The sequence below is a fragment of the Pterocles gutturalis genome, unplaced genomic scaffold (genome assembly GCF_000699245.1).
Source record: "Pterocles gutturalis isolate BGI_N339 unplaced genomic scaffold, ASM69924v1 scaffold7840, whole genome shotgun sequence".
NCBI classification, from domain to species: Eukaryota; Metazoa; Chordata; class Aves; order Pterocliformes; family Pteroclidae; genus Pterocles; species Pterocles gutturalis.
The window spans coordinates 3,699-22,222 of NW_010140667.1; the positions used below are offsets into that span (position 1 = coordinate 3,699).

At 37.8% G+C, this 18,524-nt stretch overlaps 1 protein-coding gene across 1 annotated transcript in view; it reads left to right on the forward strand.

The window, feature by feature from the left end:
- Positions 1-536: 536 nt before the first annotated feature.
- The window catches only part of SH3KBP1 (SH3-domain kinase binding protein 1), a gene marked incomplete at its 5' end in the record, with an annotated part of 34,573 nt that continues 16,585 nt past the window's right edge, over positions 537-18,524 (forward strand). Inside the window, 5 exons of the mRNA XM_010083759.1 lie at positions 537-638; positions 4,660-4,711; positions 8,564-8,644; positions 11,049-11,211; positions 16,097-16,182. Of these exons, the coding sequence (XP_010082061.1) occupies positions 537-638; positions 4,660-4,711; positions 8,564-8,644; positions 11,049-11,211; positions 16,097-16,182 (484 nt within the window). The remainder of the gene's footprint in view (positions 639-4,659; positions 4,712-8,563; positions 8,645-11,048; positions 11,212-16,096; positions 16,183-18,524) is intronic.

The window sequence follows — 18,524 nt, forward strand, 5'->3', positions numbered from 1 at the left end:
GCTGCTTAAAAATGCTGTAGGAAAAGGTGGTGCTTGATATTGATCTGGTGTATAATGCCTTCTTAATTGTACTGTGATGAAATGTAATAATCTCAGAAGTCATTCTAATGTGTTAAGCTTTTCTTGAAAGTGTAGGAAATAAAGGAGCTTTTTTATGCCCTGGGATGTATGATGTTTAGTTAAGTTATTGTCTTTCTATAAAATGAAGTCAGAGAGAAATAATATCATATGTGCTCAAAATGCTTACTGGTTTAATAGATCAAATGGTGAATTAGTGTTTTGCTTTAGACAGAGACAAGCTCTTGAGCTCTTATGGCATGTTTATTGTTCTTTCCTAGCTGTTCCGTATAATAGTGTAATGCAGGGTGATTACTGAAGTTTTTATCTGGTACATTACCCTGTTAACCTGGCACTCCAGTAAAGTGTCATGTTCTAGCAAAAAAGGCAGGACATTATGCAAAAGAGCACTTCAGCACACAAATCTGTTCAGCACACAAAGCACATTATGGTTTTCATTTTATTTTACCATTTTGTAGGATTGCATTGATGTGGGCTGGTGGGAAGGAGAACTCAATGGCAGACGAGGTGTGTTTCCAGATAACTTTGTCAAGCTACTTCCTTCTGATTTTGAAAAAGAGGTAAGCAATGTATTTTTTCATTTTTGTTTTAGAATACAGAATAAATGTGGACTTGAAGGAAATTCTCTTTCGAATATGTGCTTTTCGCAAAGTTCTAACTCAATAACAAAAAAAAAAAAAAAAGTGAAAGAAGCAAATTTCTGGGTTACAAAGCATCCATGAAGAAAACGTGTGGCACTCAAAGTCACATTATGGAGTTTCTCTGAAGGGTTTGATTGGCCTGTTCAGTCAGCCAGCCTCCACTGTGGTGCTCTGAAAGCCCTCTGTCCTGCATCCTAAGTTTGAGAGAGAAACTGGAGGTCCCAGGGTAATTTGCTGGGTCAGGTGAAGCAGTGATGACCAGATTTGTTAACTTTTCTCTGTTGTTTTTGTGGTGGAATATGGAAAGTTAGCATACCATGCTGATTGCCAGCAGTCAAGCACTCTTCCAGAATGAAAAGGGTGAAATTTTAACTGTGAGTTTCAAAAAACAGTGAACTTTTGGTATCTCAGAGACATGTTTCTTTACCTGTCTCAGAATATATTTCTCAGAATAGTGAAAGAGAAGGTATAAAATATATGCAGAAGGTTTTTCAGCTTCTCTTTATTTGAAAGAGATAGCATTGTTATTTGCCAAACAATATTTAGAAATCCTGCAGCTTCCTGGAAGAAAGTAGTGGATTACTTCCCCCAAAAGTCCATTCAGTTTTTAGGAACCTTTTCAGTCATCAGTGGGATATTACAAGCTTGCAATCAGGCTTTTGATGAGTGTTTCACAGGGACAGTGTAAGCCTTCTGTGATAAAACCGAGAATTACTGACACTCAGCAATCTTTGGCAGTAAAATTGGACGCCGGAGGCAAAAATTGAATAACTTGGAAGGCTTAATAAAGCAACTATTAAACAACTCACAGAAGCTAACATGATAATTATTGAAAATGAAGGTAGAAGAGCAGCAAAACCATGGGAGATGAAAATGCAATTCCATAGCAGAGTGGATATCCTGGCTTTAGGCCTAGTAATAAAAGAAGATGATTTCCAGAAGAGGCAGAAATCCTAAACCTTAAGACATGGTGAGCCTATTACAGAAGAAAAAAAATCTTTACTCTTACCCATTTTTTGGTGGTAAAATTTATTCAGTCTTTTTGAAGTTATAAATTATATATTGTTAATTGTTTTTTTCTTTAGAGTACAGTGAATATAACTTGTAGAATAAATTAAATATTCAGATACTTAAAAATTGCAGCCAGGTTTGCTGTAAATGTGGATAATAAAATTTTATTAGTTTTTAAAATGGCACAGATCTGACCACATGAGTAAGTAACTGGTAGGACTATAGACTCACTGTCTTTGCTTGAATCAGTGCTAAAAGAGAGGCAAGTGGATACTTTTCCAGTGGTTTTGTCAGGTATTTTCTGGTGTGATCCAGCAACCTTGGATTCCATCCCATGGTCCGAAAGTATTTGTTGCACTAGTTCTTCTGCTTCTTGAACAAAGGCTTGGGATCTTTTCTCCTTGTTCCATCCCCAGTTTTCCAAACCTGATTCTTTTCCACACATGGCTATTTGTCCCAGGACTTTTCTATTCACTGCCTAGTCCCAGTCTCCACCTCTCAGGTGGTCTCAATTACAGGATTTTCCCCTGAGCTCACTACCTGAGCCTAGATCACCATCTGGATTTACTTCTATCCCTACACCAAATTTCTTTATCCGGCTTGTTTTCCTCTCCCCTCTCACACTCTGTCCCTGCTCTGTAGTTTTGTTCTCTTCTTGTCCAGTCAATCTTTCTGTTGGCTTCACTTCTAATCTCTCTCCATCACCTTCTCGGTTACCTCATCTGGCCACACACCCTTGTAATTCCTCCTCGCTTCTCCATCTTTCCCTCAGCAGTCTTAAGGCTCGTTCACACTACTTCCTTTTTGATCTTTGTCTGCCTTTTGTATTTGCCTCAGCAGCTTCCAGTTGAAGCCACTTTGTCTAATGAACCGTAGGATCCTTTCTTCTTTGTGTTTATCTATGTTAGTGTTTTAGTTTTAGCCAGGAGCAGAATTAGTAGTGAATATCTCACTTGTCCGTCTGCACTTGCTATGCTTTGGTTTGCCTTGAAGACAGGTCTCAGGGGACATGAACCAGACTCCTTTCAGATGAGAACGAAGCCAAAAGATGTGCTAAAGGAGTGCACCTCATATATCCCAGCTGCTGACCTGCGGACAGTCAATGGGATCAGGCTCACACCACTCCAGAATAAAACTCCAAATATTTATATTGTGCTGTTGGATCCTCAGCACCAACTATTTCACTCTGCAGCCTGTTATCAACCAAACCCCCAGTTGCTATCACAAGACATTCATTGTCTCTGGCTTCTTTCCTTTCCACATTTTTCTGCACTTTGCTGCATTTAAACCTTGAACTATGTTGCCTACATTCTTGCAGAACTGTCTCTGAGAGTATAGGGGACTCACTGTTCATGGACTATGGCCCATGACAGCCAGGCTAGAGAAGATCATTCTGAGCTCCTGGGTTCTTGACCACAGCTTTCTCAGGTTCATGACAGGAGGTGATCTGGTTAGGATGAGGTGGTAGCAGAATCCTCAGGTATGCAGGATGGCAACTTCAGAGATTTAAGCTGTTAGGTTTATTCAGTCTGTGCAAAACTGGTGGGTTTTGTTTTGTTTTGTTTTGTTTTGTTTTTCTCTCAAGAGATTAATACATTTGCTAGATTTGAGAGAAATATTCCAGAAGGGTGAGTGGCAAGGGCTCAGCCTTCACAGAAAACCTGCTCCCTGTCAGCATTTGGACTAAGACTTGAGAGTTCTAGGGCAGAGGCTGAACTAGTTACTGCAAGTGAGCAAAACAATTGATCTCTCTTGAAAGCAGGTGAACCATTTGCCAAATATTTAGAAAATAAGTGGGGGCGTAGGGGGGCGGTGTGGAAATCAGTATGACTTTGATAGGAAATATCAACCTAAATGGTTGGTTGAAGTTTGTCAAAGCTATGCATATTTGGAAACATCATCTTATAGATAGTTCCACAAGACAAGACACTGTTGCGTAGCCAGCAGTGTAGTGACAGTGATTGTGATCAGTCTGTAGCAAAGGAAAAAAGGTCCTTCTCAGAAAAAATGATGGACATATGAAGAAAACAATTATTAATTTTTACTTAGTCTTTATTCTCAATAATTTTGACTTTTTTTTTTTTTTTTAAGAGCGAGAGTTAATGCATGTCTCTTGATCTGACATGGTGGTCCATTTGTTTATTCATTCCAAGTTATGTGTGGTGGATACCAGTATGGGTGTATGCATACACACACATCAACATGTGAGGAAAGCACTCCTCCTCTAGCCTGCAAGTGAAGAGAAATGGTTCTGGCACTGACTTGGTGATCGTGTTTCTCAGCCATACCATTACAGATCTATTAGGAAAATGGTCATAACAGAGAAGGTAAAAGTAAAAAGTACAGATTGGTTGGAATGGTTTATTTCAATTCACCAAACAACTAAAACTCTGCTAATTGCCTTTCACAGCTGGAGCTGTGAATGTATCATAGTGAGTGAATAAAATGTAACCTCTGCAGCATTCCCTGTCTTCTGCATTTTTGCCCCATTTATGGGTCTGAAAAAACACACTTGAGGTTTTGCCATATCTGGCTGTTTTTCATTTATGTTTTTTGCAAAATGGGTTGGAATATTTACAAGATTAAATTTTAAATAAATAGGTTTCTTCAGTAAACCAAAGGTCGTGTATTTCTCCAACCTTAAGGCACATAAACTGGACTGTTTTTTTCCCCCCAGCAGGACATTTCAATTGTAGAAAAAATTAACAAAGTAGCAAAGTAGAAAAATGTCATTTTACTTGTCAATTTTATTCTCTCTCTTCAGATTCATTTTAATTAAGTTATTTCAGGGGGAAATATGTGACAGATCTGTAGTCTCAATTTTTGTAATTATTAATGTTAAGCAATGTATTATTAACTCCAGCCTTTGTATGAATGAGATTTACAGGCATTTTGAAGCAACTTGTTTTCTTCTGTTATTAAATTTTAGAGACCGAAGAAACCACCACCTCCATCAGCTCCTGTCATCAAACAAGGATCAGGTAAGGTGCAGCTGATTTTGTACAGCACATGTCAGTGAGCACATCTCAGTCTAAATTAAGTGTATTCAAATTTATATAGAATTCATCTGTATGAAAATTGATAAGCAGGAGGTGTCTAGACAACAACTAATAAATCAGAGTCAAATTGCAAAAAGATGATAACCCTCAAAGACTGTGGTGTACTTTTAAAATCTATTGCAGGCAACCACCTGCACCATTTTAAAATAATATATTTTGCCCCTTAAACATGTTAATTTGAAGTGAGCATAATACTTCAGTTTTCAAAAGTTCTCCAGTTCTGCTCCTTGACGGAAGTTGATTGCGTACATGTCTTTGCAGTATAGACCTGATATGTTGGAGTCTAATAATACCTGCAGGAGGAAACCACATTAACTTCACACCTACAGATCTAATTTATTTTAGAAGTAAAGAGGGTTTTTTGCATATCTATAAGATAGTGTCAAAGAACTTGGCTGTAATACAGTGGCCCCGTCTGAGTTGCAGATCTAAGTCTTACAAATCTGCATGAATGCTGGAGCTGGCTGTCTCTAGGTTTTATGCTATGGTTAGATTCTTGGTTTTCAATACTTTGTAGCCATAAGTATAAAACTTAGAGGTATAACCCTGAATCTGGTTATGTAGATAATGGTGTTGCAAATGTATTAAAGGGCTGATTATGTTTTCCAAATGGATGAGTACTAGCAAAAATGGTTTTGGAATATGTTAGACTGAATTGTGTATGAAAACCACTTTTATTGGTAGTTTTAAAATGACCTCTCCATACTAATTATCAAAAGTGACTGCATGATGTATTTTTTCCATGAAACTTAGAAACAGTTAAGTATCTGTGCAGTTGACAGTTCTGACCTCAGAAACTGAATTCCTTTTGCATTAATGTAAAATCACAAATCACAAGGCATGGGATGCTCTGAGAGTTTTCATTTGTATTGCAGTTGTGTTCGAAACATAACTGTGGCTGGAATTCTTTAATCCCTTAACTCCAGTGGGTTTGTTAAAATTCTGCAGCAGCACTACCACTTCCCCCACTGCTGGTGCACATTAGAAAAACAAAACGAACTCGTCTAATCTAGCCAGATTGTTTTTCTTGTCGCTGTGGTCTGTTCCAGCTTTCAGTGCTTTAAAAAGTAAATTTCCCTCTCCTACAGTCTTAATCTATTAATAGAAGAACAAGTTACACCAGTGTACAATTTACTGTGAATCAATAGGCTATAATTTAACTAGTTAGAATTTGTGAAGCACTTCTTTGACTACAGAATCAGGACTATAAATATTTGGTTTGCTTATTGACACCCATGGTTTATTCTTTACTCTGTCTTGAGGCTCCTAAAAACGTAGATTTGATTTTAAGATCAGTGAGTCAACAGTGTCCAGAGAGAGCAGTGTAACTTTGCCATCTAGTGGTGGTTGCATACTGAAGATGTCTTGGTGACAACTGACATTACAGCCTGACACGTTTTGGAAAAGCTCTATAAAACATTATATTTCTTTCAGTTTATACTCCTATATTTAGAGAATAATATTTTTGATATGTTTGTCCCTGTTGCATTTAACACATTACCTGTGTCACCACAGCACAATGATGTGCCCATTTTCAGAAGGAAAAATGGATGCATAAAGGATGCAGACAATTTTATTAAGGCCATCTAATAACAAGGCTATTGCTGTTCTTTGTTTTCGTACTCAGTCTTTGACAAGTTCTGGCTGATTATGCACAAGAGTTTCTTCTGATATGTATGTAGAGGTGAAAATTGGCCTATGTTTTTTACCATCCTGACATCCTCTACTTTGTCAAATTATCATTTTCCCAAGACAAACACTGTATTTTACTACATCCCCGTGTCGGGCCTTACTGTTGATAGTAGGTAACAGTTTCCAGTAAAGTTTCTGCATATTTAACCAGTCGTAGTGTGATGAATAAATTGAGATCTGTCAGTTGCAGCCTAAATAATTAAATATCAGTATCTTCTGATGCAGAGCATAAAATCATAGCACAGAGAATTAGAACTGGTTTTTGTAGTACAAGCAGTACATATGTAAAAGAAATGACTAGTTTGTATTGTAGTATAGCTGAACATGTGGCTGTATTTCCAAATTCTGCACAGCAGAATGCCAGGGCCGTCTGTGCTGGGCTGCTTTACAAAGTAAGGTGAAAACTGGTGAACCAAAGTTAGGAGCATGAGTCCCCTACCTGGTCATTGAAGAGCAGTAGGCATTTCACTGGGTAGCTGGGGTAAGCAGTACAACTGTGTCGAGGCTGGAGGGTGGGAATACTGTGTTAGGTCCCTCTGGGAGCTGGTACAGAGTTCACCAGAGCTTCCTTGCAGGTGACCTTCTCCTGGCAGCTAAGGCAAGATCATAGTACCTGCCTGGGTATTGATTAATTTGGGGGTCACAACCCAAGTAGGGAGGACACCTGAGCCTGGGAGCTCCTAAGGCTCATTGTTTTAGACATGGCCTGAGATTGTCCCTCTGTGGGTTAATGATAACTGTCATTCTTACTGTAGTTAGGTGTATAGACTTGTGTCTCTGTTTTGCTTGAACACACTACTATGTGCAAGATTATCAATAAGTTGGTTCGTACTTTGCATAATTTGGGTTTAGAATGGCTTTAATTGTTTTCTAGCAACAGTTTCTCCTCTCAGGAGCGAAGTATTTTTCATAGAATCATTTAGGTTGGAAGAGACCCTTAAGATCATTGAGTACAGCCATAAAATATCAATTCAGTATTATTTATTGAAGTGATACAAGTGTTGCCTGTCCAGCAGCACAGTTATATAAGGACACAATGGCTGGCAATCACCACTGATGAGCAATTTGCACTGATGAGTACTGATTTCTAGGAACCAGCTGTAGAACAGAGTTGCAAGAGGACATTCAGAAAATGGAAATGTACTTGAGAACTGCATATAATAGAATAGTTTGAAGAAAAAAATTGCCTTGTGTTCCCTGCCCTGCCTCCCCTGCTTTTCTTGGATGCCATCTACTGTAATTTTTATTTAAATACTAATAGTTACCTAAAATGGTTTTCAACATGGCTAAGTTGAAATGGCATTAGCACCTAGTAGTTAGCCAGTGCAGCGAAGCCAATATGTAGTAAAGTGTTTTTTATAATATGGGGACTAGAAGATTGCATCTTGTATGTGCCAGGAAATTTTTGCAAAATCTTACCGTTATTAGTGCCACGAGTTCCCGTATTTCTTATAGCAGCAGAAGTCAGTATGTCAGGGTCTCTAGTACAGAGGCAGAAGGCAGAGGCTTAAGCCTTCAGGTCAAAAGCTGACAATTAAAATAGTTAATGCAGAATACTGTCAGCACTACTATTCTCATCCTTCTAATATATGGAAGTGAACAGCTAGTACTAGAGGTGAAAATGAGGGGGGTTTTAACTGAATATAAAATAAGCCCTGTATATTCGTCTATATTAAGTATTCTCTAGGCAGAAATGCCCAATTAATTGATTTATTCCTAATGATTCTCCACACTATTGAATTGCTCTTCAGTTAGATATATCTACAGTAGTAAAGGATCTGTCCACATTTAACAATCTGTAGTTACTGAATATTTTTTTTCACAGAATGGTCTGGAAGTGCCCATTCTTTTGAGGTGGATTCTTTGGAAACTGTGGACTTAACTGTGAAAACATAGACATCCAATTGTTTTTTGTCGTTATGCTGTAAGCAAATACTTTAAACTAGATTTGTGTTCAGTTCTAGCAAGACATTTTCAAATTGGAATATGTAAAAAGACTAAAATTTCAGAATTAAACCTTATGTGGCTGCATATACTGGTTTGTCGGCTTGTTCAGTAGTCCAATTTTCCTCTCTTTTACAGGTACCACAGATCGAAAGCATGAAATCAAAAAGGTACCTCCTGAAAGACCAGAATGTCTTCCTAATCGAACAGAAGAAAAAGGTATGAAATATGCTTTCCTGCGTGCTCTCTGCAGAGAGATGGGGGAAGTGGAACTGATGCACATCCTCATTTCCCAGTCCCTGTTTTCATTAAGTGTATTGTTTGGATGTTTATTTGCCATTCTGATAGATCTGTGATGATATGCATTTTGAACAGGATCGCATTGTTGCTTTTGGGCAAAATTCAGGGTATTCAGTTGTACAAATCCAGAGCTGTTAAGTACATGCAACCTCAACTGAAACCAAGGGGAGATACGCTCTCAATACATAAAATGCTGTCTAAAGCTCTGTACTCAGTAAAACCCTGGTCCTTGATCAAGTAAAATACCCCAGATTAGTGTGTGCTTTTTTCTTAACATCTATATGCCTTGGTTCTCTAGTTAAAAGCAGGGTTGGTGGTTTTCCTGCATCACAGAGAGGTTTTGTGGAGATATAGTCATAAATGCTTATGAATCACCCCATTATCATAGTCACAAAAGTCGTAGGCAAGCCTATGAAGAAATGAAAAAATTCTGTCTTCAAAGCCAGGTTTGAACATTGCAAGAAATGGGGCACAGTACCACGCAGAGCAGTAGCAAGCAAATTAAACCTCTAATGCTTTCCTTGTGTTCAGTGTGCATTCTGAATTGTTTGGGGAAAACTGATACTTTAATTGAATACAGTGTCAAGTTTCGTATGTTTAAGTAGAATATTAGATTGTACAGACAAGTTAGTTTATGGGATTTCTTAACTTTTAAGTATTCAAACTTGCAGTCTATTAAAGGGCGTATGTGTGCACGTGACTAAATGTATAATATGCAGTTACAGTTTAGTGCCACAAGATTCGGACTTTGCACCAAGTTCTGTTTCTGACTATACGTCTTAGGGATCTGACAGATGTTTTGGCACTTTGGTCTACATATGTTTACTTTTGGTTATGTGCATTACTTCTCATTATTATCTTAGCAATAAAAACCTTTGCTTTCCATTTTTGGACTTACAAAGCCAACTGTCAAAACGGTGGAGAAATTTAAATATGTTACTGTCCCTGGGTATAAATGTCTGTAACTTTTCTAAATGTTGAAGGGAGACCGTAGGAGTCATCCTTACATTTCTGGAGTACCAGTGAGTAACAGGAATTGTTTGGTGTGGTGTGAGAGCCAGGGTGGCACAGGAATGTTCTTTACGCTGTGTGTTGCTGCGCTGCCTAGCCTGTCCCTCGTACAGAGTTTAGATTCTTGGACACTGACACAGTATAAGTTGTCATAGGAGTAAGCGTGTAAAGATTACACAATACACTGGAAAAGCTTCAGTGTTACAGAGGACCCAATGACTACATCAACTGAAAGTGTACTGAAAAAGCATATATGCCTGTCAGTCTATTCCAAACCTAATGTGGATTGTGTTTCTGGTGATTTATTCCATGATCCTCTCAGACTGAAACCTAGAACCCATTAAGCAATGCTCTGTAACCTTCCCAGTACCACTTACATGTGTACAGAGGTGTAATATTCATGACATATCATAGACAGTGTTGGCAAGAGAAATGAGGTGTTGACATAGGAGGATACAGAGAGAGAAACATTGGTCCCTTTGAGAGTTTTGTCCTTTCTTTAAGAAGAATCAGGTTACCAGTGGTGTGGCAAATGTGTTTTCCTGTTTGTTTCATATTATGAATTTAGAGTGTATTATTTACAAGAGTTATTAATGTGTATTGCAGTTTACATACTCACAGGCATTGCGTGTGTGGCATTGGCTATTAGTATTGTCGCACTTCCTAACTATGCATAAGTTCTGCAAATGATCTGGTTTTTCATTGTTAAGCTGAAAAATTCAGCATATAAGTCTTTGCTTAAAAACCTAAATAGAAGGTCTGATTTTTCTGGGGGGTTTACATCCTGCCAAACATTGCTAAATTTTAATGCTCGTATTTTCATTTAACTGTAGTTCACTTGAAAGACATTTTTTTCCCCCCAGAAATGGTATTTCTCTGTTTGTTCAAGAGATGTTAAGAATATCTTTGTGACCTTCTAACTTAATATTGTTTCGTATTAGAATTTGATATAAGTTATGCTCACGGGAAATTTTTCCGTATGGTATGTAATTTTTTGCCATTCCTCTTTTTTACAAGCAGAAATAAGGAAGTTACTAAAATAAAAAATAGCATTCCCATTCAGTCACTGCATACACATTTCAGTCATGATGAATTACAGGAAGAACAGTTAGGCACGGCAAACAACTGATTGGTGGTAAACATGTAATTTCAAATACAGAATGATTTAGGACAGAAGTGGAAACGAGGTTTTTTCTTTGTATACAGCGTATCTACAATTGAAGATTTCTTGTTTAATTGTAGACTTGTGAGTGTAAATGAATTCCACTTGATAATATCTGTGTTCTTTTTTCTGGATATAATTGATTTAAAGAAAGATCAGAGAGAGAGCAAAAACAGTTAGACTTGCAGAAGCCTTCAGTTCCTGCTATACCTCCGAAGAAACCTCGGCCACCCAAAGCAAACTCTGTGAATAGACCTGGTACCTTGCCCCCGAGACGACCAGAAAGACCAGTTGTGCCTGTGACTCATACAAGGTATTGGTTTTCCTCTGTTCCGTGCTTTTGAGATTATTGGGAAAAACACACATTTAAATAATTTAGATTTTACAGTTAACATATTATTATTTCACAGTAAACCGTATTTAAGGGACAAAGAAAAAGAAAAAAAGAAAAGCCTTCTAGTCATCTGGCTGGATCGTAACTATCTTTGCAAGAATAACAGTCTTAGACTGTTCATTATTAGTTTATTTCTACTGATGAACACACTGTTACTGCAACTTCATAGTTTCCACTGCAAAATATGTATGAAATAGCTGAAATAGCTGCATCAGTATGTTGCGCTGATGTTGACTTTCTTAGAGTACCTCAAATTATTCCATCTTAGCCAGGGCACTAAGTTGGTGCAGAAGCTTGGATTGTACTGAGGAACGGCATTAGACAATGCATATTTCAAACACTGTCAGCTTGGTTTCAGTCTGTTTTCTTTAATAATTTTAGATTGATTTTTAGCAAAATACATTTGTCTTCACAGAATGTTCTTTAAGCTGGTGCCACTGCAAAACACTGCTGTCAAGTATTTATGCTCTAATGTTGATTGTTATTCTATAGTTACATGATGCTCTTTATTAGAGGTGGTTACAGCCTTTGAGGAGCACTGAGAAACAGGACTTGCCAACACAACAGCTGCCATTGAACTACTGGAGTTCAAGAATACTAATGGTGTATTAAATACTAGGATGGAGTATAGGGTAGAGTGGAATAAAATAGAAATCCTAGACATTGATTCCCTTGTTCTTCCACATATGGTTCATTAAACAAATGCTCTCAATGTGAAATCTGAGACACATAAATAAAAAAACCACTGCCTGCCTTGTGCTGCCAGTTTCATCTTACTGAAGTGCCTTGGCTGTGCGTCTCTGAGAACTTACCCTTCTATCCAGGTGCTACTGCCACAACTTCTTTTGGACTTCCTGGCTTTGAACACACTTGCCCAGTTATTCCAGAATATAGTCCACACCTGGTGGTCACTTGGAAAAGCAAGTATTTGCTACGACATTTAGATTTAGATAAATTATGTCTTCTTGGCAAGACCAATATGTATTCCAATGGCGAGGCTTGCAACAGGGTTAGCTATTCTTTTGTTCTCTCATTTGTCTGGAATATTTTAAACATATTATAAATATGTTTAGACATTTAGAGTTGTGGAGAGGTGTTTTGTTCTTCTGGTTTCCTTTTTTTTGAAGTACAAGTTGTATAAAGAAGCTGTACATTTTAAAAGATATTTCAATTTTTGTGTTAACAAAGTGAAAAAAAACCAGATCTAAACAGTAACCTTGTTATGTTCTTAATTGTCCAAACTCTGCTATGTCTAGCAGAGGAAAAAATGCTTCATTCTTTTTATCTAATGCCATTAAATTTGAAAGAATTTTACTTGTAACAATAGAGAGATTAAAACTTAGAAGAAAAGGTGATTTTTAAGGTGATGATGCTGCATGTTGCTGATCGCAGTGCTAGCACTTTCCCTATGAATTTCTTTGTCAGCTAATTGAAATTAATGGATTTATCTCATATAGCTATTCTGCCTAGTAAGCTCTAGCTTGTAAGGGTGAAAGAGGGCAGAAAGTTCACATAATGAAATAATCTGTGGAATAGACTTTGAATTACTTGAATAATTAAGAAATGTGAAACTTCAAATGGAAGCAGTCACTTCAGTAAAGGTGTTTTGTTTTTAAATCAGTTCAGTTTAATAAGATAGTAAATATTTTTAAGACCTGCTCGTTTCCATTTCCAGAATCTGAAAAACCTAAGGCAATTAGAGTAAAAACTGAACCAGCAGAATTTTTGCTGACCCATTATGGTTTAACCCAAGTGGGCAGCTCTGTCCCACCCAGCCACTCGCTCACTCCCCCCACAGTGGGATGTGGGTGAGAACCAGAATGGCAAAAGAGAGAAAATTCATGGGTTGAGATAAAGACTGTTAAATAGATGAAGCAAATGCTACGCGTGCAAGCAAAGCAAAATAGGGAATTCATTCACTGCTTCCCATCGGAAGGCAGATGTTCAGCCATCCCCAGGAAAGCAGGGCTCCAGCACGTGTAGCAGTGACTTGGGAAGACAAATGCCGTATCTCCAAACATCCCCCTCTTCCTCCTTTTCCCCCAGCTTTTATTGCTGATCACGATGTCATATGACATGAAATATCCCTTTGGTCAGTTGGGGTCAGCTGTCCTGCCTGTGTCCCCTCCAGCTTCTTGTGCAACCCCGGCCTCCTCGCTGTCAGGGCAGTGTGAGAAACAGAGAAGGCCTTGACACTGTGTAAGCACTGCTCAGCAATAATGAAAACACTCTGGTATTATCAACACTGTTTTCATCACAAATCCAAAACATAATACCATGTGGGCTGCTGGTAAGAAAATTAACTCTATCCCAGTCAAAACCAGAACGTGATCCTAGGGGGGAAAATTGCTGTAGTTATAAAGTGAGTCCCATGAGATTTCTATGGCAGCTGCTGAGCAGAAGAGGGGTTTTTTCTGTTCTGAGTAAGTGGCTTACATCTTATGCATCTCACTGACTTTTTGTGGTGATGATTGCTTTTCCATTTAAATATAATCCTCCTTCTTGGAGGCAGGTTAGGGCTTCAAGGGCAATAGAGAGACAAAAAACATGTGGGACAGAGAATAGCTGTCAATTTGTGCTGAAGGCTTCACAGCTTATTTAGAAGTACCTGTGATTATACAATTTACGGATGAGGCAATTCTCTGGAGTAGGCAAGCCGTAAAGACCTACAGAAAGTGCATTTTTACAGTGTCTAAACTAATCTGTGTCCATACTGCTGCTAACATGGGCAGATTCCCTCTCCTGGCAGCCCATTCCTGCCTCCTCCCTTATGTTAGCACCAGCATTTGTGCAGCCAACCAGCCATATGGGTCAGGGAGTTGTTCCAGCTGGCAATTAATCCGTTTGCAGGGGGTTTTCTATTAGTGTGGGGTTCCTGTGAGGCTGATCATGGGTCTGATCAAACTGACAGCCTGTCTGCATGGGCACAAGCAGAGGGAGGGAAGACACTGTGACTGAGAAGGGATGGCTCCACTCTTTTCACAGCAGTGTGGACTTAGATTGGCATAATAAGCCTGTTGACTCTTTCGACATCAGTTAGGTTTTTTGTGGGGTTGATGTCATATATCTTGGTATGTTTTGTAGTCAAATGGTAAATGTTGTAACTTTCAGCCCTAAATCACACCATCCTAAGAATCTCCTCCAAAACTGTACTCACACATTTCCCAGAGTGCTTCCAACTCACGTGGTGCTCTTAGTTTGCTGGGAGATATATGTATGCAAAACAGAGTATGCAGTCAAATGCTCATTACCCTGTCAGCCAAGAAACTATGTTGCTTCTTACAGATTTACAAATCTATAAGCAATTTTTAAAAAAATGTTAAAGACCAAAAGATAAGTAAACTAATTGATTAGTTAGATCACTTGGAGAGTATCCTTATTTATCATCTCAACAATTAATACATTTTTCTAGGAATATGTTAAATTTATTCTGTTTCCTTCCTGGTGCAGACTGTCTGCTATATTGATAGCTGTGTAGGACTTGTTTGTTTTTCAAGTCATAAACTGGTTGTCTATCTTCTTTAGTTCATAACATACTTGTCACCCGACCACAGTGTTCAACTGGATATGTGTTCACTTAATCTGTTACTTCCTCCGGTGTTTAACACAAATTTTCAGACCCTTTATTTATCACAGCCTTCCTGAAGTCTGAAATAGAATTTCCAGCCCATTTGTGTTTTGCTTATATGCTGCTGCGATGAGTTGAGGTTCAAGCCTCATCAGCTTATGTCATCATTTTATGGCATCAGAAGCAGAGACAAATTAAAAAATCAACAAGAATCAGGAGCTCGCTATGTGTTTTACTGTCAATGGCTAATTATTACTGTTCATAAAAATGCACGCCTGCCTGGGTATTTTCAGGGACAGATCTATATTTTTATCCGTAATTTGGGTGCCTTACATACATCATAATTGTTACAGCGCTATGCTGGGAATAGTAATTGTGGAAAAACTATGATCTTTGTTAGGTGTCCTGATAATGATGGTGGGTACAATTTATTGCGTTAATTGAACAGTTGCTATCACAGTAAATGTTACAGGGACTTGTCTGTGTGATGTTTGCAGTGCAGAGCTACTCACCTACCACTGGCCCTTCTTTAATTAATTGTTTCAACAATCAGATTATTTTGCTAAAATTAAGTAGTTGTGGGATAGAAAGTTCTATGAAGAAAGGCTAATCATGTTGCTTATGTTTGATCTCCTGTTTGATTTAAAAATAGTTCCTCTGTATAAAATATCACAGCTCTTGACACTTGCCTATTCCAAAGACGTTTCAGACAGACTAGGTGATCTTGTTTCTTTGGACCTGGGGAAAAAATACTCATAGTCTAATCTCATAAGCAATGTGCAAAAACATGTTGGAGAAGCTGCATTTATGAGTAAATACTAGGAACCTCTGAAATGCAGGATGCTAGCTTGAGATTCTCTTCCTTTCTGCAGTATTCTAGATTATAGATCTGCAAGACAATTGATTATAAAAAATTACAAATAAGAAGTTGAAGAATGTCCCTTTGCCCTTAGGTTTCCTTCATGTAGAGATGCTGTGAACATCTGAAGAATTATTCAGGACACTACGGTGTCTAAACTAGGCTTTTTTGACAGGTGTTAAGGAGAAATGAGATAAGGTTAATCCATACAGCATGTCTACTTACTGGAGATTGCTCTCTGACACATTGCTGTTACTGTGGTGCTACAAAGGAAGAATCTTTTGCTCTCTCATTATTAATTGCAAGTTAGCTATCAATTTACTGTAAACTACACAAAACCTCCAATAAAATATCTCCTCTTCTTGATCCAAATTCAGGAGTGATAGTCCAAAAGTGGAATTAGTGGGCAGTACAGTATCCGGCACTCTAGAGAAAGACTCCTCTGAAAGAAGCAATGACATCGGTAAGTTACAGTGCTTTTTATAGTTTGCCTAAGAAGTTTATGGTGTAAATCTCTGCTTTTTAGTGACTTTGTTATGATCCAAAAGGCAGATTGAGGATTTGGCAATGAATGTGAGTGCATTTATGTCAAATTTTAACTGACAGATTAACTACTTTACTTTAAAAAGTTTTGTTGGGGTTTTCTGTTTAAAAAACTTTTTAAAAAGGAAATATGGAATGGTGAGCTCCTATAGGAGGGATTTTGTTACTTCTCTTTAAAAGCGTGAAACAAGTGAGAAGGCCAATGACAATAAGTCATACTTGTTTAACAGATGTGATATTAGTGCTGCCATATTTTTAGTGCTGCAAAAGATTGTGGGTTTGGTGCAGTTAGTAATCTTTAAACTATCCAATACAGAGCCGTAGAGACTAAATTGAGGCTAATTCGAATAAATTTTACTGCAAACACCAATTTAAAAGCAGTGTAAATTTCTCTTGAAAATAATATGTGTTCCTGCAACACAAACAGTTTAATCGGTAAATCACCTGGAAAGGAGTAACGGTAGGTTGTTTTTCTGTCTTCTCTCACCTTCCTTCCTTCTTCAGTTGGCAGTGCAGGAGAAATGTTTGCTGAGGTGGGTGTTGCAGTAAGTGGCACTTGCAAAGCAAAGTGCTCTGACTCTTGTGCCAGGGCTGTAAGCCACAACAGCCATCTTCTACCTCTACTTAGAAATACGGCGGTGTCAGCTGCTGCTGTCGCTCTTCTCCACAGCTGCAGCTGTTACACAAGAGACTCCTTTTTGTAAAAGGCAGAACCAGGGTACCCTGAATGTGTAAGCATTACTACCTTTCGCTGGCAGCATTAAATGGTATTTCAGTGTGGTGGTTTCTACCCAGACTGCTTTATTAATAAAACATTTCTGTCAAATAGTATCCTTACAACAGCCAAGCCTGCCTTTTCTTCAGACTGGAAAGCAGAGCTTTAAGTTATAGATGGATTTTAATTGCAATGTAATAATAAAATACTAAATTGATTTTACATTGGTTTATGAGCTTTTCAGCATCCATGTGTCTGCTTTTTTTTAACGTTCTGCTGTTGCTGTGGTTTATGATAGTAGCATTCTTCTGCAGGAGCAAGATTTTCATTTGGGATAAACATGGAAAGCTAGAAACTTGTAGAGTAAATTGCATGAACGTTTTTATTGTAGAGATTAATATAAAGGAATGGTATGGAAATTCAGTCAAATTCTACAATTTAATGTTTGTTACTCATGCTTACAAATTTGCTTCAAAGCGTGTAAGCCTTTGCTTACTTGAAAGAGAAAGCTATGACTGCAAATAGCATATAGTGGCGTGAGGGAAGTAAACTTTTTTAATCCTTGCCCTAGTTTCCTTGAAATCACTATCAGGATAAAAGTTTAGTGTGTTTTGTGTTTTTTCTGTCTTTTTTTTTTTTTTTTTAACAACCCATAAAAGGTTAGGTAGGAAATTTGATTAATAATAATTTTTGTTCATTTCCTGAACCTAGGTGGGGTCCTTCTGTTGTTTTGTTTTGTTTTGTTTTGTTTTTCATGGAGAATGTTGCAAAGGGTTTAACTGATGACCTCCTGTTACCACTAACCAGGAGAACCTATTGAGCCTAGGGATAAAATAGTGTGAATACTTAGATAAGTATAACTTGATAGGGTCAAACCAGAATGGCATTTACAAGGGCAAATCATGTCATTCTAGCCTGTTAGACAACTCATTAAAAGAAAAAAAGAAATAAATGATGATTTTGTAATTAAAGTGGACCCAAAGATCATAACTGATATGAATTTTCAGGAGGCTTTTGACAGCTCATTGAAAGTAATGTTAAATAAATAAACAGTCATTTAAGAGAGGATAGAGCAATAAATTAAAACTTCATAAGCCAAAACAATTCACAGTAGATTAATGTCTTTTACTATGTGGAAAGGTTTGGAGTTCATAACAGTTTATGGGGCAGTGTAATTGGGAAGATTTATGATAAATGTGTTAGATTTTTTTATTTATTTACAAAGAGAACAATAGATTGGAGAAATCTTGTGGCTGAATGAGTTATTAGTAAAAATGATGCGTGAGCAAGTGGAGTTGTTCAGTGTATTCCGAAACATTGATGGATTAGGCAGTGTGAGTCCAGATAATATTTAGCTGTGGTATGTGTTACTGGTGTTGCCCCAGTGTCATGTACTCTGTGGAGAGGACAGCCTCAGCTTCTCCAAGGTTCATCCTTCTGGTCAAAATGGATCTGATTAATGGATTTTATGTCTTTTCAGTAATCCAAAATTACACAACAAATTAGAGTGGACCTATGTGACAGACAAGGTGGGGCTTAGCAGTAGC